Raw genomic sequence first — 17,667 nt, forward strand, 5'->3', positions numbered from 1 at the left:
ATACTTGTATATTTGTAACCACACCATCTAGTGTCACCCATATGAGGATGGGTTCCCCATGAGTCTGGTTCCTCTCAAGGTTTCTTCCTTTACCAATCTAAGGGAGTTTTTCCTTGCCACTGTTGCCTGAGCCCTCAGACTTGCTCATTGGGGACAAATACACATACACACATACATACATACATACACACTGTGAACTGTATATATCTTGAATTTTTATTATATTAATTCTTTATACTTCTCCTTATGTTTATCTTTTGTTTTATGTTTATGTTCTGTAAAGCTGCTTTGTGACAATGTCCATTGTAAAAAGCGCTATACAAATAAACTTGAATTGAATTGAATTGAATAGGGATCCATTGATCAGTGTGAAGATGAAGGCAGAAGGTCTTGTGAGATTGAAGGGACTGGATCCAATGGGTGGGTGGTAGGACTGCAAGACCAGATGAGTTGTATACGGTGGCCAAGAAGTGCAAAACAAATTAACAAATCTGAAAACACATTAACAAATCCGAAAACACAAGGACAAGTCAGACAACCCAGAAATGGTAGTGTATCGTTTTTTTAAATGGAAACTTACCGATCATTGGACAAGACACCTGTCACTCAAGATATACAGGTATGGAATCTTATGTGTAATGTGTAAAGTTTTCCGTTTAAATATAAGAAAATAACAGAATTAATCCACAGTATTCCATTCCATCCATCCATTCCAACTTTTCCCTGCGGCAGACTGTTGAACTTCATGTATACCTTGAGTGACAGGTGTCTTGTCCAATGATCCAATCACAAACTATACCTACCTCTTCCGAGTTGTCTGAATTGTCGTTGTGTTTTTGGATTTGTTAATGTGTATTGCACTTCTCGGCCACCGTAGTTGTAAAATCTCTTTTGCTGCTATTTTTGAGAAATGCGACAACAAGGTAGTAGGGGAATCCTGACTTTGAGATGTAGGTGTAGTCAGGGCAGAAGTAAAGGTCCTGCAGATTTTCCCCATCTTCTCATGGTAAAAATAAGAAAAGTCTTCTGCAGTCAGGGAGGATGAAGCAGGAGATGATGTTGTGGAGCTTATGAGGGTCTTGTGCCGAAGTGTGAGGAGTCTTCACAGATAAAATACAGACTCATATACAGGGATACCATAAAAAAGGGGTTTATTAGGGAAAATGACAAAATTCAATTCAATTCAGTTTATTTGTATGCCGTTTTTTACAATAGACATTGTCTCAAAGCAGCTTTACAGAACATAAACATAAAACAAAAGGTTATTATAAAGAATAATATAAATATTAATAGATTACAAAAATCAAGATTAATATTAGATTAATATTTAAATGTGTATGTATTTATCCCCAATGAGCAAGTCTGAGGTGACTCAGATGACTGTGGGGAAGAAAAACTCCCTTAGATGGTAAAGGAAGAAACCTTGAGAGGAACCAGACTCAAAGGGGAACCTCATCCTCATCTGGGTGACACTGGGGGTGTGATTATAATATGCAGTCTGATAAATGTTGTGTTGATGAGGAGATTGTTACAATATGGATTTGGCATCTCCTCCTTTCAAAAACAAAATGCTGAAAACACTAGAAACACGGAAACACAAAACACGGAAACAGAAACAACAACAAATCAAAGACAAGACACAAAAGACAACAAACAAGAGACAAGGACTCAGCCAACAATAGGTCCAAGACACATGAACACAAAACAAAATCAAAGGCACGTGGTACAGTACAAGACAGAAAAACTGCCAGAATGTCCCCCTAGCGTCCAGGTAGGGAATAGTCCCAGCCATTCCTGACCGGAGATCCCCACTTCATGATCAGAGTCTTGAAGTGGGGTAGCAGTCATATCTGTAGCTGGGGAGGGACGGGTGAAAACCAGGTCCAGAAAATTTCCTCCTTTGTGTGTGGGGAGGATCTGGAATACTTACAAACTAGTGTCTGTAGCAGAAAACCTTCCATTTAAATGAGTAAGCCCTGCCCAAAATTCACACCTTAAGGGAGACTGAAACTTCTCCTGATTGCTCAGCTGAGTGAACTACAACACAAAGACCAACACGAAAAGATCAACAATGGTATAGAATATAAAAAATTCAAATCACACAACTCTAGAACAAAGTGAGTTAAACTGATAGTACACAAAAGTCAGAATCCTACCTTTCCAGAAGAAAATATATTCAAATAATCACACACACATACTACATACATATTCAATTCAATTCAATTCAATTCAATTCAATTCAAGTTTATTTGTATAGCGCTTTTTACAATGGACATTGTCACAAAGCAGCTTTACAGAACATAAACATAGAACAAAAGATAAACATAAGGAGTAGTATAAAGAATTAATATAATAAAAATTCAAGATAGTTCACAGTGTATATGTATGTATGCATGTATGAATGTATGTATGTGTGTATATGTGTTTGTCCCCAACGAGCAAGTCTGAGGTGGCTCAGGCAGCAGTGGCAAGGAAAAACTCCCTTAGATTGGTAAAGGAAGAAATCTTGAGAGGAACCAGACTCAAGGGGAACCCATCCTCATATGGGAGACACTAGATGGTGTGGTTACAAATATACAAGTATCACAGAGTCCAACTGGAGCCGGTAGATCTGTAGATGTCTCAGGATTCTCACAGAGTCAGCCTTGTCTCAGTGGAGGTCCAAAAATTTCATCGCACGGAAGACGATCATAGCATGGGTGTCTCAGCATGGGTAGAAAAAGAGGAGAGAAGAGCAGTGTCTGAATGTGCAAGTCTAGTGTAATAGTGCACAATATGATGGGATGTATTATGTGTATGCCTGACTAAAGAGATGAGTTTTTAATCTACATTTAAACTGGGAAAGTGTGTCTGAGCCCCGAACACTATCAGGAAGACTATTCCAGAGTTTGGGAGCTAAATGAGAAAACACTCTTCCGCCTTTAGTAGACTTAGATATTCTGGGGACTACCAGAAGTCCTGAGTTTTGTGATCTCAGAGAGCGTGAAGGATTATAATGTGTTAGAAGACTAGTTATATAAATGGGAGCTAAACCATTAAGAGCCTTGTACGTAAGTAGCAGCAGTTTGTAATCGATTCTAAACTTAACAGGTAGCCAGTGTAGAGATGATAAAATTGGGGTTATATGGTCATACTTTCTTGTCCTAGTGAGAACTCTGGCAGCTGCATTTTGGACTAACTGTAGCCTATTTATTAAAGATGCAGGACAACCACCTAGTAATGCATTACAATAGTCCAGTCTAGAGGTCATGAAAGCATGAACTAGCTTCTCAGCATCAGATACAGACAGGATGTTTCTCAGCTTGGCAATATTTCTAAGGTGGAAGAAGGCTGTTTTTGTGGTTTGGGCGACATGATTTTCAAAAGACAAGTTGCTGTCTAATATAACACCCAGGTCTTTCACTGTCGAGCTACTAGTAACAGTACATCCCTCTAATTGGAAATTAAGTTGTGAGAGTTTCTGTGTACTGGTTTTTGGGCCTATAAGTAGTATTTCTGTCTCATCAGAGTTTAACAACAGAAAATTACAGCTCATCCAGTCTTTTATCTCTCTAAGGCATTGAGTTAATTTCGACAATTTAGTTATTTCATCTGGTTTTGATGAGATGTATAACTGTGTGTCGTCAGCATAGCAATGGAAACTAATCCCATGTCTTCTAATAATGTTCCCTAATGGAAGCATGTATATCAAGAAAAGCAGAGGTCCTAGAACTGATCCTTGAGGGACCCCATGGTTAACTGGTAATAAACTGGAGGGTTCACCATCTAATTCTACAAAATGGTATCGATCAGACAGGTAGGATCTAAACCAACTTAAAGCTTGTCCATGAATACCTGTGTAATTTTGTAAGCGATCTAGGAGAATGTTGTGATCTATAGTGTCGAATGCAGCACTAAGGTCAAGTAGAACTAATAGTGACATACAGTCTTTGTCCGAAGCTAAGAACAAGTAATTTGTAACTTTAACAAGAGCAGTTTCTGTGCTATGATGGGGCCTGAAACCTGACTGAAACTCTTCGAGGATATTGTTCTCCTGTAAGAAGGAGCTCAGTTGAACAGACACAACCTTTTCTAGTATTTTAGACATAAACGGAAGGTGTGAAATAGGTCTGTAAGTTGAAAGTTCATTAGGATCTAAATTAGGTTTCTTAATGAGTGGACTAATAACTGCCAACTTGAAGGATTTAGGGACGTAACCTAAAGATAACGAGGAGTTAATGATATTAAGAAGAAGAGGCTCACCGGCTTTATATAACACTTCTTTCAGTAGTTTAGTTGGAATGGGGTCTAGTGAACAAGTTGTTGATTTAGCTGTAGTAATAAGTTTAACTAACTCTTCCTGACCTGTACTTGTAAAGCAATGTAGTTGTGTGTCTAGAACCTTAGGTGAGACCGGGACGTTAGTTGCTCTCATATGTTGAGCGTCACCTAATTTATTCCTGATACTTTCGATTTTATCAGTGAAGAATCTCATAAAATCCTCACTACTGAACTGTGATGGAATAGTGTGTTCAGATTTTTGTTTTTTTGTTAATCTAGCCACTGTGCTAAATAAAAACCTGGGATTGTTCTGGTTATTTTCTATGAGTTTGCTCAGGTGCTCAGCCCTGGCAGCTTTTAGAGCCTGTCTATAGCTGGACATACTTTCCTTATATGCAATCCTAAAAACCTCTAATTTAGTTTTTCTCCACTTTCGCTCGAGGTCGTGTTTGTTTGCACAAATCGTCTGTGTTTAAGGGTACAGTAAGAAGTCCAGACAGATCAGGCAGGTCATTTGTGAATCTGTCTTTAGTGGTCGGAATAATAGTTCTACCGAGTTGATAACGTGGTGAGCTACAGTTAGTCTGTTCTACATGTAGTGTGTACATTATGAGATAATGGTCTGTGATATCATCACTTTGAGGAATGATATCTATATCAGTGACATCTATTCTGTGTGATATTATTAAATCTAGTGTATGATTACGACGGTGAGTTGCTCTAGTGACGTTTTGTTTAAGCCCAAGTGAGTTTAGTAAGTCCATGAATGTGAGTCCTAGCGCATCATTTGTGTCATCAACATGAATGTTAAAATCTCCTACAATTAATGCTTTATCGAAGTTAACCAATAAGTCAGAAAGGAAATCTGTGAATTCTCTAAGAAAATCGGTGTAGGGCCCTGGTGGTCTATACACGGTCGCTAGCGCAAGAGACATCAGGGATGTTTTCGTGTGCATGTGCGATAGTGTAACATTAAGGACAAGCACTCAAGCACTTCAAAAGACTTAAATCTATACTGTGTTCTCTGGGTAACAGTAAGGCAATCACTAAAGATAGTGGCGACAAAAGGAGGCTCGTGCTTATAGATATAACCTGATGGTGTAGACTCATTTAGACCGATGTAGTCATTTGGTTTAATCCAGGTTTCGGTGAGGCAGAATGCAGTAAGGCTATTGTCTGAGATTATTTCATTTACGATAAGTGCTTTGGGTGCAAGTGATCTAATGTTCAGAAGCCCAAATTTTAGGAACTGTTTTTGTTTGTTTCTTTGGCATTTTTTCTGGTCTAATTACAGTAAGATTATTTCGAGAACGTCTTACATAATTAATGTAAGATGTGGTCCCTGGAGATGTGGTCCGAGAGGATCTCCGCTCCAACTCTGCTGGGGTGCAGGCCGTCAGCGCGGAACAGCCTAGGACGCTCCCAGAAAACATTCCAATTATCAATAAGGAGTAGATTCTGAGCCTGACACCACGACTGAAGCCATTCATTAAAAGCAAAAAGTCTACTGAACCTTTCAATTCCTCGCTGGTACGTTGGAAGTGGTCCGGACACGATGATCCTCACCGTGGGCGCTGTGCTGCGAATCGTCTCCACCAGGGTTTTGAAGTCTCTCTTCAGGATCTCCGACTGCCTCAGGCTGGTGTCGTTCGAGCCGGCGTGAAGAACCACAGCTCCGGTGTTTCTGCTCACGACCCTAGGTACCTGTGCAGCGACATCAAGAACACGGGCACCAGGTAAGCAGTGAGTGCGAGCCTTACCTTTAGCCACAGTAGCACGGACGTATCGGATGATGGAGTCTCTGATGATCACAGTGTCGCGGTCCGTCTCACGAAGGGGGGCGAAGCGGTTCCGGGAGGGGATCTTGAAGACCGGCGGTGGTGGAGGGGTAGAGGTCCTTGACCGGGGCCCGGCACGTGTCCTCCGCTGCACATACATACATACATACATACATACATACACAAACCTACACACACACACACACTTGTTTGCCTAAAGGTATGCAATCACTAAAAAGATTCTGAGGCAAAGTGGCTTTTTAAAAATCTCAGCTTCATGATAAGTTTGTGTGTGTGTGTGACCTCATCTTCCTATTACACACACACAACACCCAGTCACACACACCATGTCCGATTTCTGCATCTGGAAATATTTGAAGTTCCTCAGTCTACTAGTTTTTGTACGGAGGCTCCTGAAGCGCCTACCGGAGGTAAGGGGGACAAGCGATGTCGACGCAGACAGCTATATGTTTCAGCTACGTCAGATGAGAAAGTTTAATAAGATTGAAGACCAGACAGTGGATGCTTACTAACTTCCTCCTGCTTAACTCTGACACAATGAAGTTCTTGTACCAGGACCACAGACAGTCAGAAGTAATCTTTCTGATTACAGAGTAACTCTGGATGGTCTTTCTATTACATCATGTGCAGCAGTAAAAGACCTCGGTGTGATTATTGATACCGGTCTCTCATTTGAATCTCACATAAATAACACCACAATGTTAGCCTTCTTTCATCTCAGAAATATTGCAAAGATAATAAATATGATGTCATTACATGATGCAGAAACACTAGTTCATGCATTTGTTACCTCTAGGTTGGATTATTGTAATGCTTTACTGTCTGGATGTTCCAGTAGGAGCATAAACAAGCTCCAGCAATAAGTACAAAAGTCTCCAGCAGGGGGCAGAGCTTTTTCTCACAGAGCCCCACAGTTATGGAACAGACTTCCAATTAGTGTTCGGGACTCAGACACAGTCCAGGATAAAATCACATCTGTTTAGTTTAGATTTTTATTAATAGCTTTTCTTTTTTTTTTTTTCAGATCTGGATGGTTCATGATTGTTTGGTGAACTGGGATGTCTGGATGTTGTCTCCTTACCACCCTCACAAGTCGCTCAGGTTTGCAGATTATGGAGTGGTGGGACGCTTTACATCCCAGGTAGCCCTCATGTCTGTCACCTTCTGGCTCTAGCCTTGTAGTTATGATGTCATAGCTAGTCTTGATGGAGTCCCTGTCTGCACTTTACACATAATTTACATTGTCCATCACCTGATTACAGTCATACCTAACAATTTTCACCTCTCTCTCTCTCTCTCTCTCTCTCTCTCTCTCTCTCTCTGTGTTGAGCTATTTATGCCACTCCTGAGCTCCCAGTGTTCTGAGTTCCTAGCCTTATCGTCTCTTCTTACGGAGCTACTTTGTCAATCCTGATGTTCTACTCCTGGTTGGAGTCTCGTCACCCAGGGATTGATCTGCATGGTCAGACAGTGACTCATGGGATTGTTGTGGATGGAGCCACACAGAGAAAGTTATGCCTTCTTTGAACCAATGTTGTGTCAGTCAGCTGTATGGTCTGGTGTTTATCAGAGATCATGTGAAGACTTTGACAGGAAGAATGTTTTGTCTGTGGTGAACTCAGTTTTACCTCACCACCATCACCTCAGACCATCATTAGGAATAAATGTTAGAAATAAATAGTATTTAAATTTTAAATTAATGTTTGTATTTATTTATTTATTTATTCTTCTTCTTCTTCTTATTATTATTATTATTATTATCATTATTATTATATATTCGTTTCCTCTTCTGTTCCTATACTTCTGTAAAGATTCTTTAAGACAATGAGAATTATTAAAAGCGCTATAGAAATAAATTGATTTGAAAAAAATTTAATAAATTTTTTTAAATATTGTTTTATTTGATTTTAATGCCCTGTGTTATAAATTGTAGGTTACATTTGAATTTGAAATAGCATTGGAACAGTATGTTTCATCCTGAGTGACAGATACTGTACCTTTCTGTCTCTGCAGGGGCAGATCTAGAATATTATATATGGGGTGGCATTAATTTAGTATTCAATTCAATTCAAGTTTATTTGTATAGCGCTTTTAACAATAGACACTGTCTCAAAGCAGCTTTACAGAACATAAGAAATATTGCAAAAAATACAAAAAAGGTTTAAACATTAAACAAAAGTTCATACAAAGATTGAAGACTAATATTAGATATATTTAAATATGTTTGTATTTATCCCTAATGAAACCTGAGGTGACTCAGGTGACTGTGAGGAGGAAAAACTCCCTTAGATGGTAAAGGAAGAAACCTTGAGAGGAACCAGACTCAAAGGGGAACCTCATCCTCATCTGGGTGACACTGGGGGTGTGATTATAAACTGTTATAAACGACCAGAGAGTGTTATTTTGAATAATGTCCTTTCTACAAAATTGTGTATTGATTTAGAGGTTGTTGTCCTCAGAGGCCACATAGTAAACATGACAAAAAATACACATTAAACATATTAATATACCAAGCATAAATTTATCAAGTACTGGTTTATAGACGTCATCAGCAAATATAGACAATTTTATTGTGCATCATGTTCACATCTGTGGTGTGTCCAAGTTAATGAAAGTTCATGAAAGATGTAGCAGATATGCAGTTTATATTGTCTGGCTTGCTAAACGTACACTGCACATAACATCATGACATCATTGTTTCATACTGTGGGCTAATGGTAACTAGTTGTCATCTTGATAGCAACCAACTGAGACAATATTAAGAACATGTTCTGAAATTAGCATTTTAATCTTTAACATAATTTTCTGACATGGTTTTCACCATCTACACACACAGCACCATCGCTTTATTGTGACATCAATTCTGAAAAGTTTTGAAAATCCTAAAGGCTTAACTTCATGGACTGAACTTTTTTATTATATAATGTGAATAACTCGTGTTGACATTCACTCTGAATGTTCTCTCTCTCTCTCTTTCTCTCTCTCGTTCTCTCTCTCTCTCTTTCTCTCCCTCTCTCTCACATTCTCTCACTCTCTCTCTCCCTCTCTCTCTGTCTCTCTCCCTGTCTCTCTCTCTATCTCTCTCTCTCACATTCTCTCTCTCTCTCTCTCTCTCTCTCTCTCTCTCTCTCTCTCTCCCTCCCTCCCTCTGTCTGTCTCTCTCTCACCCCGTTCACACTTGACATTACTATCACAAGGGCACAGCCGAAGCACATAGTGATGTGTCTCCAATGATCACTTGTGATTGGATCATTCCCACTGGACAAAGGCTGTCACATGTTTATTATGTCAGTCTTACATTTATATTTAGGGATAAATGTCTTGTAAATTATATTTCATGCACTTTCACTTTCAATGTTTCATTTGGTTGTCCACTGCATTTGTTTTCAGGTAGAAATGTCCTGTGAATCATATCTCATGTACCTGTATTGATTATTTATAATGAAATGTATAAATTAATAAAAAATGAAACGCTGTCCACTCATGATGCCTGATGTGAATATTCTCTCTCTCTCTCTCTCTCTCTCTCTCTCTCTCTCTCTCTCTTTGTCTCGCCTTTCTCTACCTCAAGCAGCAGCAGTAGTCTCATAAACTCTGTATATGGAAAAAATGCTATGTTGCTATGGCAACGAGGTTTTGGGTATTCAGTATTACCAGAACAGATTCATATTAATATTTATAGTCCAGCACACACACACACACACGCACAATGGATTAATTGTTTTTATTATGTGAAAATGTTCTATCTATTTTGTGTGTGTGTGTGTGTGAGAGAGAGAGAGAGAGAGAGAGAGAGAGAGAGAGAGAGAGGGGGGGGGAGACAGAAAGAGAAAGAGAGAGAGAGAGAGAGAGAGAGAGAGAGAGAGAGAGAGAGAGCCGCAGACAGATGTGGGTTAAACACATCACTAAAAAATCACATTCACTCACCACAGTCATCCTCGTAATACACACACAAATGAAAACAGCTGCTGGTGAAGTCTCATCCACAAGACCACCCCAAAGACAGAGAAAAGTGTGCAAATCTGTGTGTGTGTGTGTGTGTGTGTAGTACGTGGACTCCTGACCGCGCGTTATTTGCTGCTTCGCATATTTGAAAAGGGAACGTTCTAACTGGCAGCGGACACACACGCCGCGTGGCGCAGGCCAAAGAGCGCGTGCCACACGGTGAATGAGAATCTCAGTGATGCGCTCGTGCATACATACAGAGAGAGAGAGAGAGAGAGAGAGAGAGAGAGAGAGAGAGAGAGAGAGAGAGAGAGAGATCCACAACCAAGAGATTTGCAGCCTAGATACGGAGATATTTTTAATATTGCGCGCGCGTGCGCACACACAATCCCACACACAGGCTAAAGTACTTCGCCTGGCAGACGACTGTGTGTGTGTGTGTGTGTGTGTGTGTGTGTGTTTTCGTCCTACCGAGAGCCAGATTGGCTTTCACACGGCAGCGCGAGTCTTGGAGTGCGCGCGAGCGCTGAAAGGGTTACTGTTTCTGCAAGCTCCCGCTTTATTCTGCCCCCGCCAGAGAGCGCGGCCGAGTGGCGCCGGCGCGTCAAGCACACACACACACACACACACATAGAGTTAGGGAGAGACGGAGAGTCCAAAATGCTCGAGACATCATCAAGAAAAGGAGCTGACAGCAAGGAGAACAACAAGCTCGCTCTTACACACACACACACACACACGCACACACATACACACACACGGGACGGAACTTGTTTATATATAATAATCTGTCTTCGCGCTTAACACTTAAATGACAGCTACTTAGCTGAGACAGAGAGGAATATGAAGCGCGCGGGTTTGGCATGCCGTGACGCGCGAGCGCGGAGAGTCGACTTACTTCTCAGCTCTAATCTCAACTCTCTCTCTCTCTCTCTCTCTCTCTCTCTCTCTCTCTCTCTCTCTCTCTCTCATTAACAGTCCAGTAACGTCACCAACAGTTTCACTGCTTTTGTAGGACAAAGCAGAATAAGGCAGAGTCTAAATCTTCTCAATTCTGCTCTATATAGTGTGCACTATAGTGTCGTATTCAATGAAACTTTTATTTAGTTGGTTGTGAACAGAATGGTACAGGAAAATACTGAATACAGCATAATTATACAAGTATGGTGTAGAGTATAGTAAAGAGTGTTCAGGTACTGCACAATGCATACTGTATAATTAACCATTGCTGCATTATTCTTTACTGTAGATTTGTGTACTGCATAATTCTATAGTAAACTTATATATCATACGTATACGCAGTGTGGATGCTTCTGCACACTTATGTCACTAAGAGAATGTGTATAGCGGGTATAAAGGTTATGGTGGGTGTAGATGATATGACCTCACAGAGAGAGTGGGTGTAGATGATATGACCTCACAGACAGAGTGGGTGTAGATGATATGACCTCACAGACAGAGTGGGTGTAGATGATATGACCTCACAGAGAGAGTGGGTGTAGATGATATGACCTCACAGAGAGAGTGGGTGTAGATGATATGACCTGATATGACCTCACAGACAGAGTGGGTGTAGATGATATGACATCACAGAGAGAGTGGGTGTAGAGAATATGACCTCACAGACAGAGTGGGTGTAGATGATATGACCTCACAGACAGAGTGGGTGTAGATGATATGACCTCACAGAGAGAGTGGGTGTAGATGATATGACCTCAAAGAGAGAGTGGGTGTAGATGATATGACCTCACAGACAGAGTGGGTGTAGATGATATGACCTCACAGACAGAGTGGGTGTAGATGATATGACCTCACAGACAGAGTGGGTGTAGATGATATGACCTCAAAGAGAGAGTGGGTGTAGATGATATGACCTCACAGACAGAGTGGGTGTAGATGATATGACCTCAAAGAGAGAGTGGGTGTAGATGATATGACCTCACAGACAGAGTGGGTGTAGATGATATGACCTCACAGACAGAGTGGGTGTAGATGATATGACCTCACATAGAGCTTGACACAAATTCATAGATGGACAAGAGTCTCTTGTGATTGACTGTTGACTGTGAGGGTTTCCTCAGGATGGGAATAGCCCTATATCTTGGATGCAGTTAGCACATGTCCAGATGTTATGGAGTCACTAATGATGAAAAAGATTAATGGGAGGAGGTCCTGAGAGATGGACCAGTGCATTGTGGGAGGAATGGGATCCAGCAGTCAGGGGGTGGAAAGGACTGACAGATCTTCTCACCAAAGATGATGCCAACATCACTGGCTGCCAGCCTGTGAAAGCCTAGTGGTGTAGGTCTACCAATCATAAGGTTGTGAGTTCAAATCCCAGGTCTACCAAGCTGGACTGATCAAGGCCCTTAACCCTCAATTGCTCAGTTGTATAAAACAAGATAAAAATAAGTCACTCTGGATAAGAGCGTCTGCTGAATGCCGTAAATGTAACATGCATATTGTGTATTGTTTACTGCATGTGTCTACATATTTATGCACATGTATACTACATAGTGTACAGTGTAAATGTAAGGAGGTGCTTGTTGGCGTGTACAGTTCATACAGAATACTTATATATGTCATGTTTATATAACACACATTTACTTCATGCTGCATATCTTGTTCATTGTACACTTAAACACCAGACTGTTTCCATATACACTGGTGGTCATTTCAGTGCAACCCTTTATAGACATTTTATACTTTCTGTTCAATATGCTTAATATTATATATACTATATATATTTGGACTGTATAAAATATTTCTATACTGTGTTTATATACTTGCAAGTATTATAAATATTTATTTCATCATAGTAATATGTGGTAGTACTAGTGCACTACATGACCATGTGACTCGGCAGCCAGGAGCCGCGTTACCTTTCACTCTGGAAGGGCAGTATTTGTTTTCTCCCACTCAAGGAGTCATTTTTGGATGAAGTTCCTGCTTGGTCTCTCCCTCTCTCTCTCTCTCTCTCTCTCTCTCTCTCTGTCACTTTCTCTTCTGTTATATTAAGCTCAACTTCTTAGACTCTTCACCTCACTCTCTTTCCCTGCACTCCTTCAGCAGTGACACTGTTTGAAAGTGACTGTGTCATATTTTACTGTTATTGTCAACACTTCACTGCATGCACTAACTCTGATCCCCTCCACACACACACACACACACACACAGATTACACTCATTGCCTTTAAGACCAACGACGCCATGAAACAATGAATAACAGCACTATGCCAGTGCTCACTCCACATGCAGCCTCATAAATCAATCATGTGCCCTGTGAGATCCTCTGTTTCATGCTCATGCGACTTTCCTCACACATCTCAATGCACACACACACACACACACGCACACACTCACACACTGAATCAACAAGTCAGCACGTAGTCTATACACTCTTTCAGATATTTCCACAAATATTCCAAAGAGATATGTAATGACACATACAAACACACACATATCACTGTACACATGGGCCTCTGTCTTAAATCACACACACTACATGCTTGCACTAAACATTACATAGTTGACTGTAAAAGATGTTTGTAGTATGTAGAGCAGGGAGCTGAACACAAATCTGTCTGGTCCAAAACAAAATATGTGTATAAATAGTGCACTTGATTGGAGTCCCCTAGAAGTGACTTGTGCATTACATGATACACTGTTAGTAAAACATACTATTTAAAAACTTAATGTACTGAAAAGGACATAACACAGAACTTTGATTTCAGCTTTTACTTTTATGTTTACTTTTATTTTTCCATAATGGATCCTGCCTCATTTGGCAGCTTTTAACTGTAGTTTTTAATTCAACCTTCACACTCATTTCTCCTGAATGGAACTTTATTTTGGTCATGTTTGTGCCTGGTGTTTAGAAAATTTTCTCAGAACACCTAAGGAACAGATGTTAGGAATCTGGCCCTGCTATTGATTTTGATCAGTGTTTACAATGTCATTTTTATGGCAAATTAAAAAGCCAATCATGCATAAATTACCAAGTACATTTATGAGACATCTGATTTACATTTTAACCACAAAACGCCATAAAATGCAAAGCTCACAGAGATAAAAATGACAAATGAATAAACAGAAAACGATCCACTAAAGCAGCTCAGCCACTGCAGTGCATCGTCTGATCATTACCGTCACTTCCACTTTCATAGGGCACCACTAATAAATAATTAGGCTTATTTGTGTTTATTTACAGAATTATTTTGTATTATTTTGCTTTCTTTCGTTATTAATATGAATATTGAGTTTCAGAAAGTGTTCATTAAATTGCTGTGTAACTGAAATAATTTAGTGATTTCTAAAAACTACAAAATATTTATAAAATCACAGTAACTGAACAACACTTATACCATTTGAATATTTACATTAGTGAGTCTTCTTATGGTAATTGACATGAACGTTTTTTTCACATCAACCATATATTCATAAACACTTCTACGAACAATTTACAATTTATGCTTTCAGTGTGATAAATGAGGCCCAGTGTTTGAGTAACACACTGATTTTTCTGTCACTGTCAATGTCTTCTAATACATTACTGAAACTTGTGATAGTATGCACACACACACATATACACACACACGCACACATACACACACACATACACACACACACATGGAGACACACACGGACACACATACACACACACATACACAAACGTACACACATACACACACACATACACAAACGTACACATGGAGACACACACGGACACACATACACACACACACATACACAAACACACACATGGAGACACACACGGACACACATACACACACACACACGGACACACACTATTCAGTTAATCAGAGATTTTGATTTTTTATTGCTAAACTGTGTCTCCAAGGCATTTTACACTGATCACGTTGTGCTCTGATTTCATTTCTGTCTCTACACTCAACATAAGTTAGGACAATAAATAAACATGACACAGTATTTATTAAAATACTATTTAAATTTTTGCAACAATAAAATACTTAATTCACACTTAAAATATAGAGCTTCATCTTTTATGTTCCATTTTATAATTATAGTTGTTATTACTATTATAATTATTATTATTAATAGGATATAAAAAGCTGTAGGCAGCATGGCAGTGAGTCAGTCAGTCAGTTAAAGCACTTCCGGGACAAGAGCACTTCCGGAAAGGTTCTCCTCTGTGCGCGTGGTCCTGCTCATTTAACACAACAACAACAACAACAACAACAATAAAATAATAATAATAATCATAATCATAATAATAATAATAATAACAAGAGTAGCTGCATCATTTCCTTCATTCTATAATTTCATTATGTACAGGTATATTATTACTTTATTTTTAAATCAAAATGCTATATATAAAAAAATAGATTTGCTATATTGCGCCTCACACACACACCCCTGAGCGCGCGCGCGCACGCACACACACACACACCTGCGCAAACACACAAACACACACCTGCGCGCGCACGCACACGCATACACACACACACACACACACACAGACTTTTCAGTTCGCGAGAACACAGTGCAACAATAAAATTATTATAATGACTATTATTTATTGTTTGTCATCAGAAGAGCACATCTCAGTCCGTGCAACTTCACAGAGGTGCGCCCACACACACGCGCGCATTCTCTCGTGTTTTCTCTTCCTCTCATATTATATTATTGAATTCTCTCTCTCTCTCTCTCTCTCTCTCTCTCTCTCTCTCTCTCTCTCTCTCTCTCTCTGTCGCACACACACACACACACAGACTCAGCAGGAACACTTGCACTCAGAGATGATGGGGTAGTGCACGGAGATCCACGTGCAGTATTTTTGGGGCAGGAAGCCCTGGCAGTACCAGCGCAGAAATGTCTTGGTGACGGACTTTGTTGGTTTGCAGAACATACCCTCGGGTAGTGAACACGAGCGCTCTCTGAAGCAGTGCCCCTCTTTGACGTAACGCGGCCAGAAGCGCACGCCGAGGTCCTTCCACACGTGGACGACGGGGCAGTGCGTGTGCGTCCACAGCCATTGCAGGAACTTTCGCCGAGCCTTCTTGCCCACCTTCACACGGAGCCCGTATGGCGTCTGCGTCAGGTCCAGCCTCCTGATCTCGGCCGGCATGGCACCGCTAGGCGCGTGCGCGTAAGCAGAGGAGCTCGGACTAGCGGTGGCGGTGGAGTTGATGATTAGCAGCTGCGTGGGCGCGCTCACGGACATGAAGTCGCCGTCGAAGCCGCTTCCCAGCTTCTTTCGCAGCGCGCGTTCGGACAGGTCCTGCTCGCGAGGGTCGTACTCCGGGTTCGGGTCCTCTATTATCTCCGGTACGGGCAGGTGCTCGCTCGGCGAAGGGCGAAGCCTCAGGTAACGGTGAGCAGCGTCAGCGCCGCGGCGTGCGCACACCAGCAGCACGAGCGTCAACAGAGCGCATACGAGCAGCAGCGCGCGGGATAGTCGCATGGTGATTATATCACTAATGTAGAAGAAGAAGAAGAAGAAGAAGAAGAAGATGAAGAAGAAGAAGAAGAAGAAGAAGAACAGCAGATAGGGGGGTGGTTTAATAACGTACGCTCCCAGATCCGCACGCGCGCACCATAAACAGTAGTCCAAGCAGCACGACAGCTTCCTTCTTTTAAATGAAGCGGCGCGGTTTGAATGACCTGGAACCGGAGTCACTTTCTACCGTGTCAGTTTTCTCGATTTCTCCTTTCCTCGCGCTTAGATCAAATATATTGGATGCAATTCCCAAACACTTTTTCAAAACAAAGTTTAAACCCGTCTGGTGTCATGCACCCTTTTTTGCCGTCACCCTCCTCCTCCGGCGCACGCGAGTCTCCCTCAGTTCAGTCGGTCACCATAGCGACATGGGACGGAGACTTCCCACCCGCGTGCGTTGCGTTCACCGGGAGACCCGGATGTGTCCTCTTCTCGTGCCGGTGCGTATTTAAATGTCACGAGGAAGAGAGAGAGTCGGCGTTTATTTTTACTCTCTCTCTCTCTCTCTCTCTCTCTCTCTCTCTCTCTCTCCCTCTCTCTCTCGGCTCCAGTCGGTCCCGCCGCCGCGGCGCTGATCCCGGTTCCTCCTCCTTCCACCCGAGCAGCTTTTTAAAAAAATTTCAGATGCTTCTGTACTGAAATGTAAACGCGCAAATCCAGTGCTTTCTTTTCAGGACACAAATGACGCGAGTGCGTAGACCGCGTGCTGCAGCAACAACTCTCCTCTCACGAGCTCTGCGTGGACATCATGTCATGTCATTTCACCCTGCGTGGTATTTCCTGATGTTCTCTTTTGATTTATTTTTGTTGTTTAAATCCTCGGTGCGTTCATATCTTTAGGATCCCGTCTCTCTTGTTGTGTAAACAACGTATCCTTCAGTTTGCACACTTGACGAGCGCGTGAGTTTACAGCAGGTCTTGCGGATCGTGTTTGTGCAGAAATCTCCGCTTTCTACTCAAGTTAAATATCCCCCACTATACACCCCCTCCCGCGAGAGGGGCCAGCCCACTAACTCGTCTGTCTCTCTCTCTCTCTCTCTCTCTCTCACACACACACACACACACACAAACACACATACACACTCACACATACAAACACACTCACACATACACACATACACACACACACACACACACACACACACACACACACACACACACACAATCACACACACAAACACA

The 17,667-nt window shown here is 41.3% G+C and overlaps 1 protein-coding gene across 1 annotated transcript; it reads right to left on the bottom strand.

Moving 5' to 3' along the window:
* Positions 1-14,938: 14,938 nt before the first annotated feature.
* On the bottom strand, positions 14,939-17,429 carry nog2 (noggin 2). Its single transcript, XM_060869149.1, has one exon. It carries the CDS (start codon positions 16,447-16,449, stop codon positions 15,760-15,762), a length of 690 nt encoding a protein of 229 aa, XP_060725132.1. The 5' UTR covers positions 16,450-17,429; the 3' UTR covers positions 14,939-15,759.
* Positions 17,430-17,667: the final 238 nt, after the last annotated feature.

The sequence above is a fragment of the Tachysurus vachellii genome, chromosome 5 (genome assembly GCF_030014155.1).
Source record: "Tachysurus vachellii isolate PV-2020 chromosome 5, HZAU_Pvac_v1, whole genome shotgun sequence".
Classification (NCBI taxonomy): Eukaryota; Metazoa; Chordata; class Actinopteri; order Siluriformes; family Bagridae; genus Tachysurus; species Tachysurus vachellii.

Bases quoted from the DNA above. Each gene is read 5' to 3' on its own strand.
- nog2 (XM_060869149.1), bottom strand. From the start codon at position 16,449: ATGCGACTATCCCGCGCGCTGCTGCTCGTATGCGCTCTGTTGACGCTC.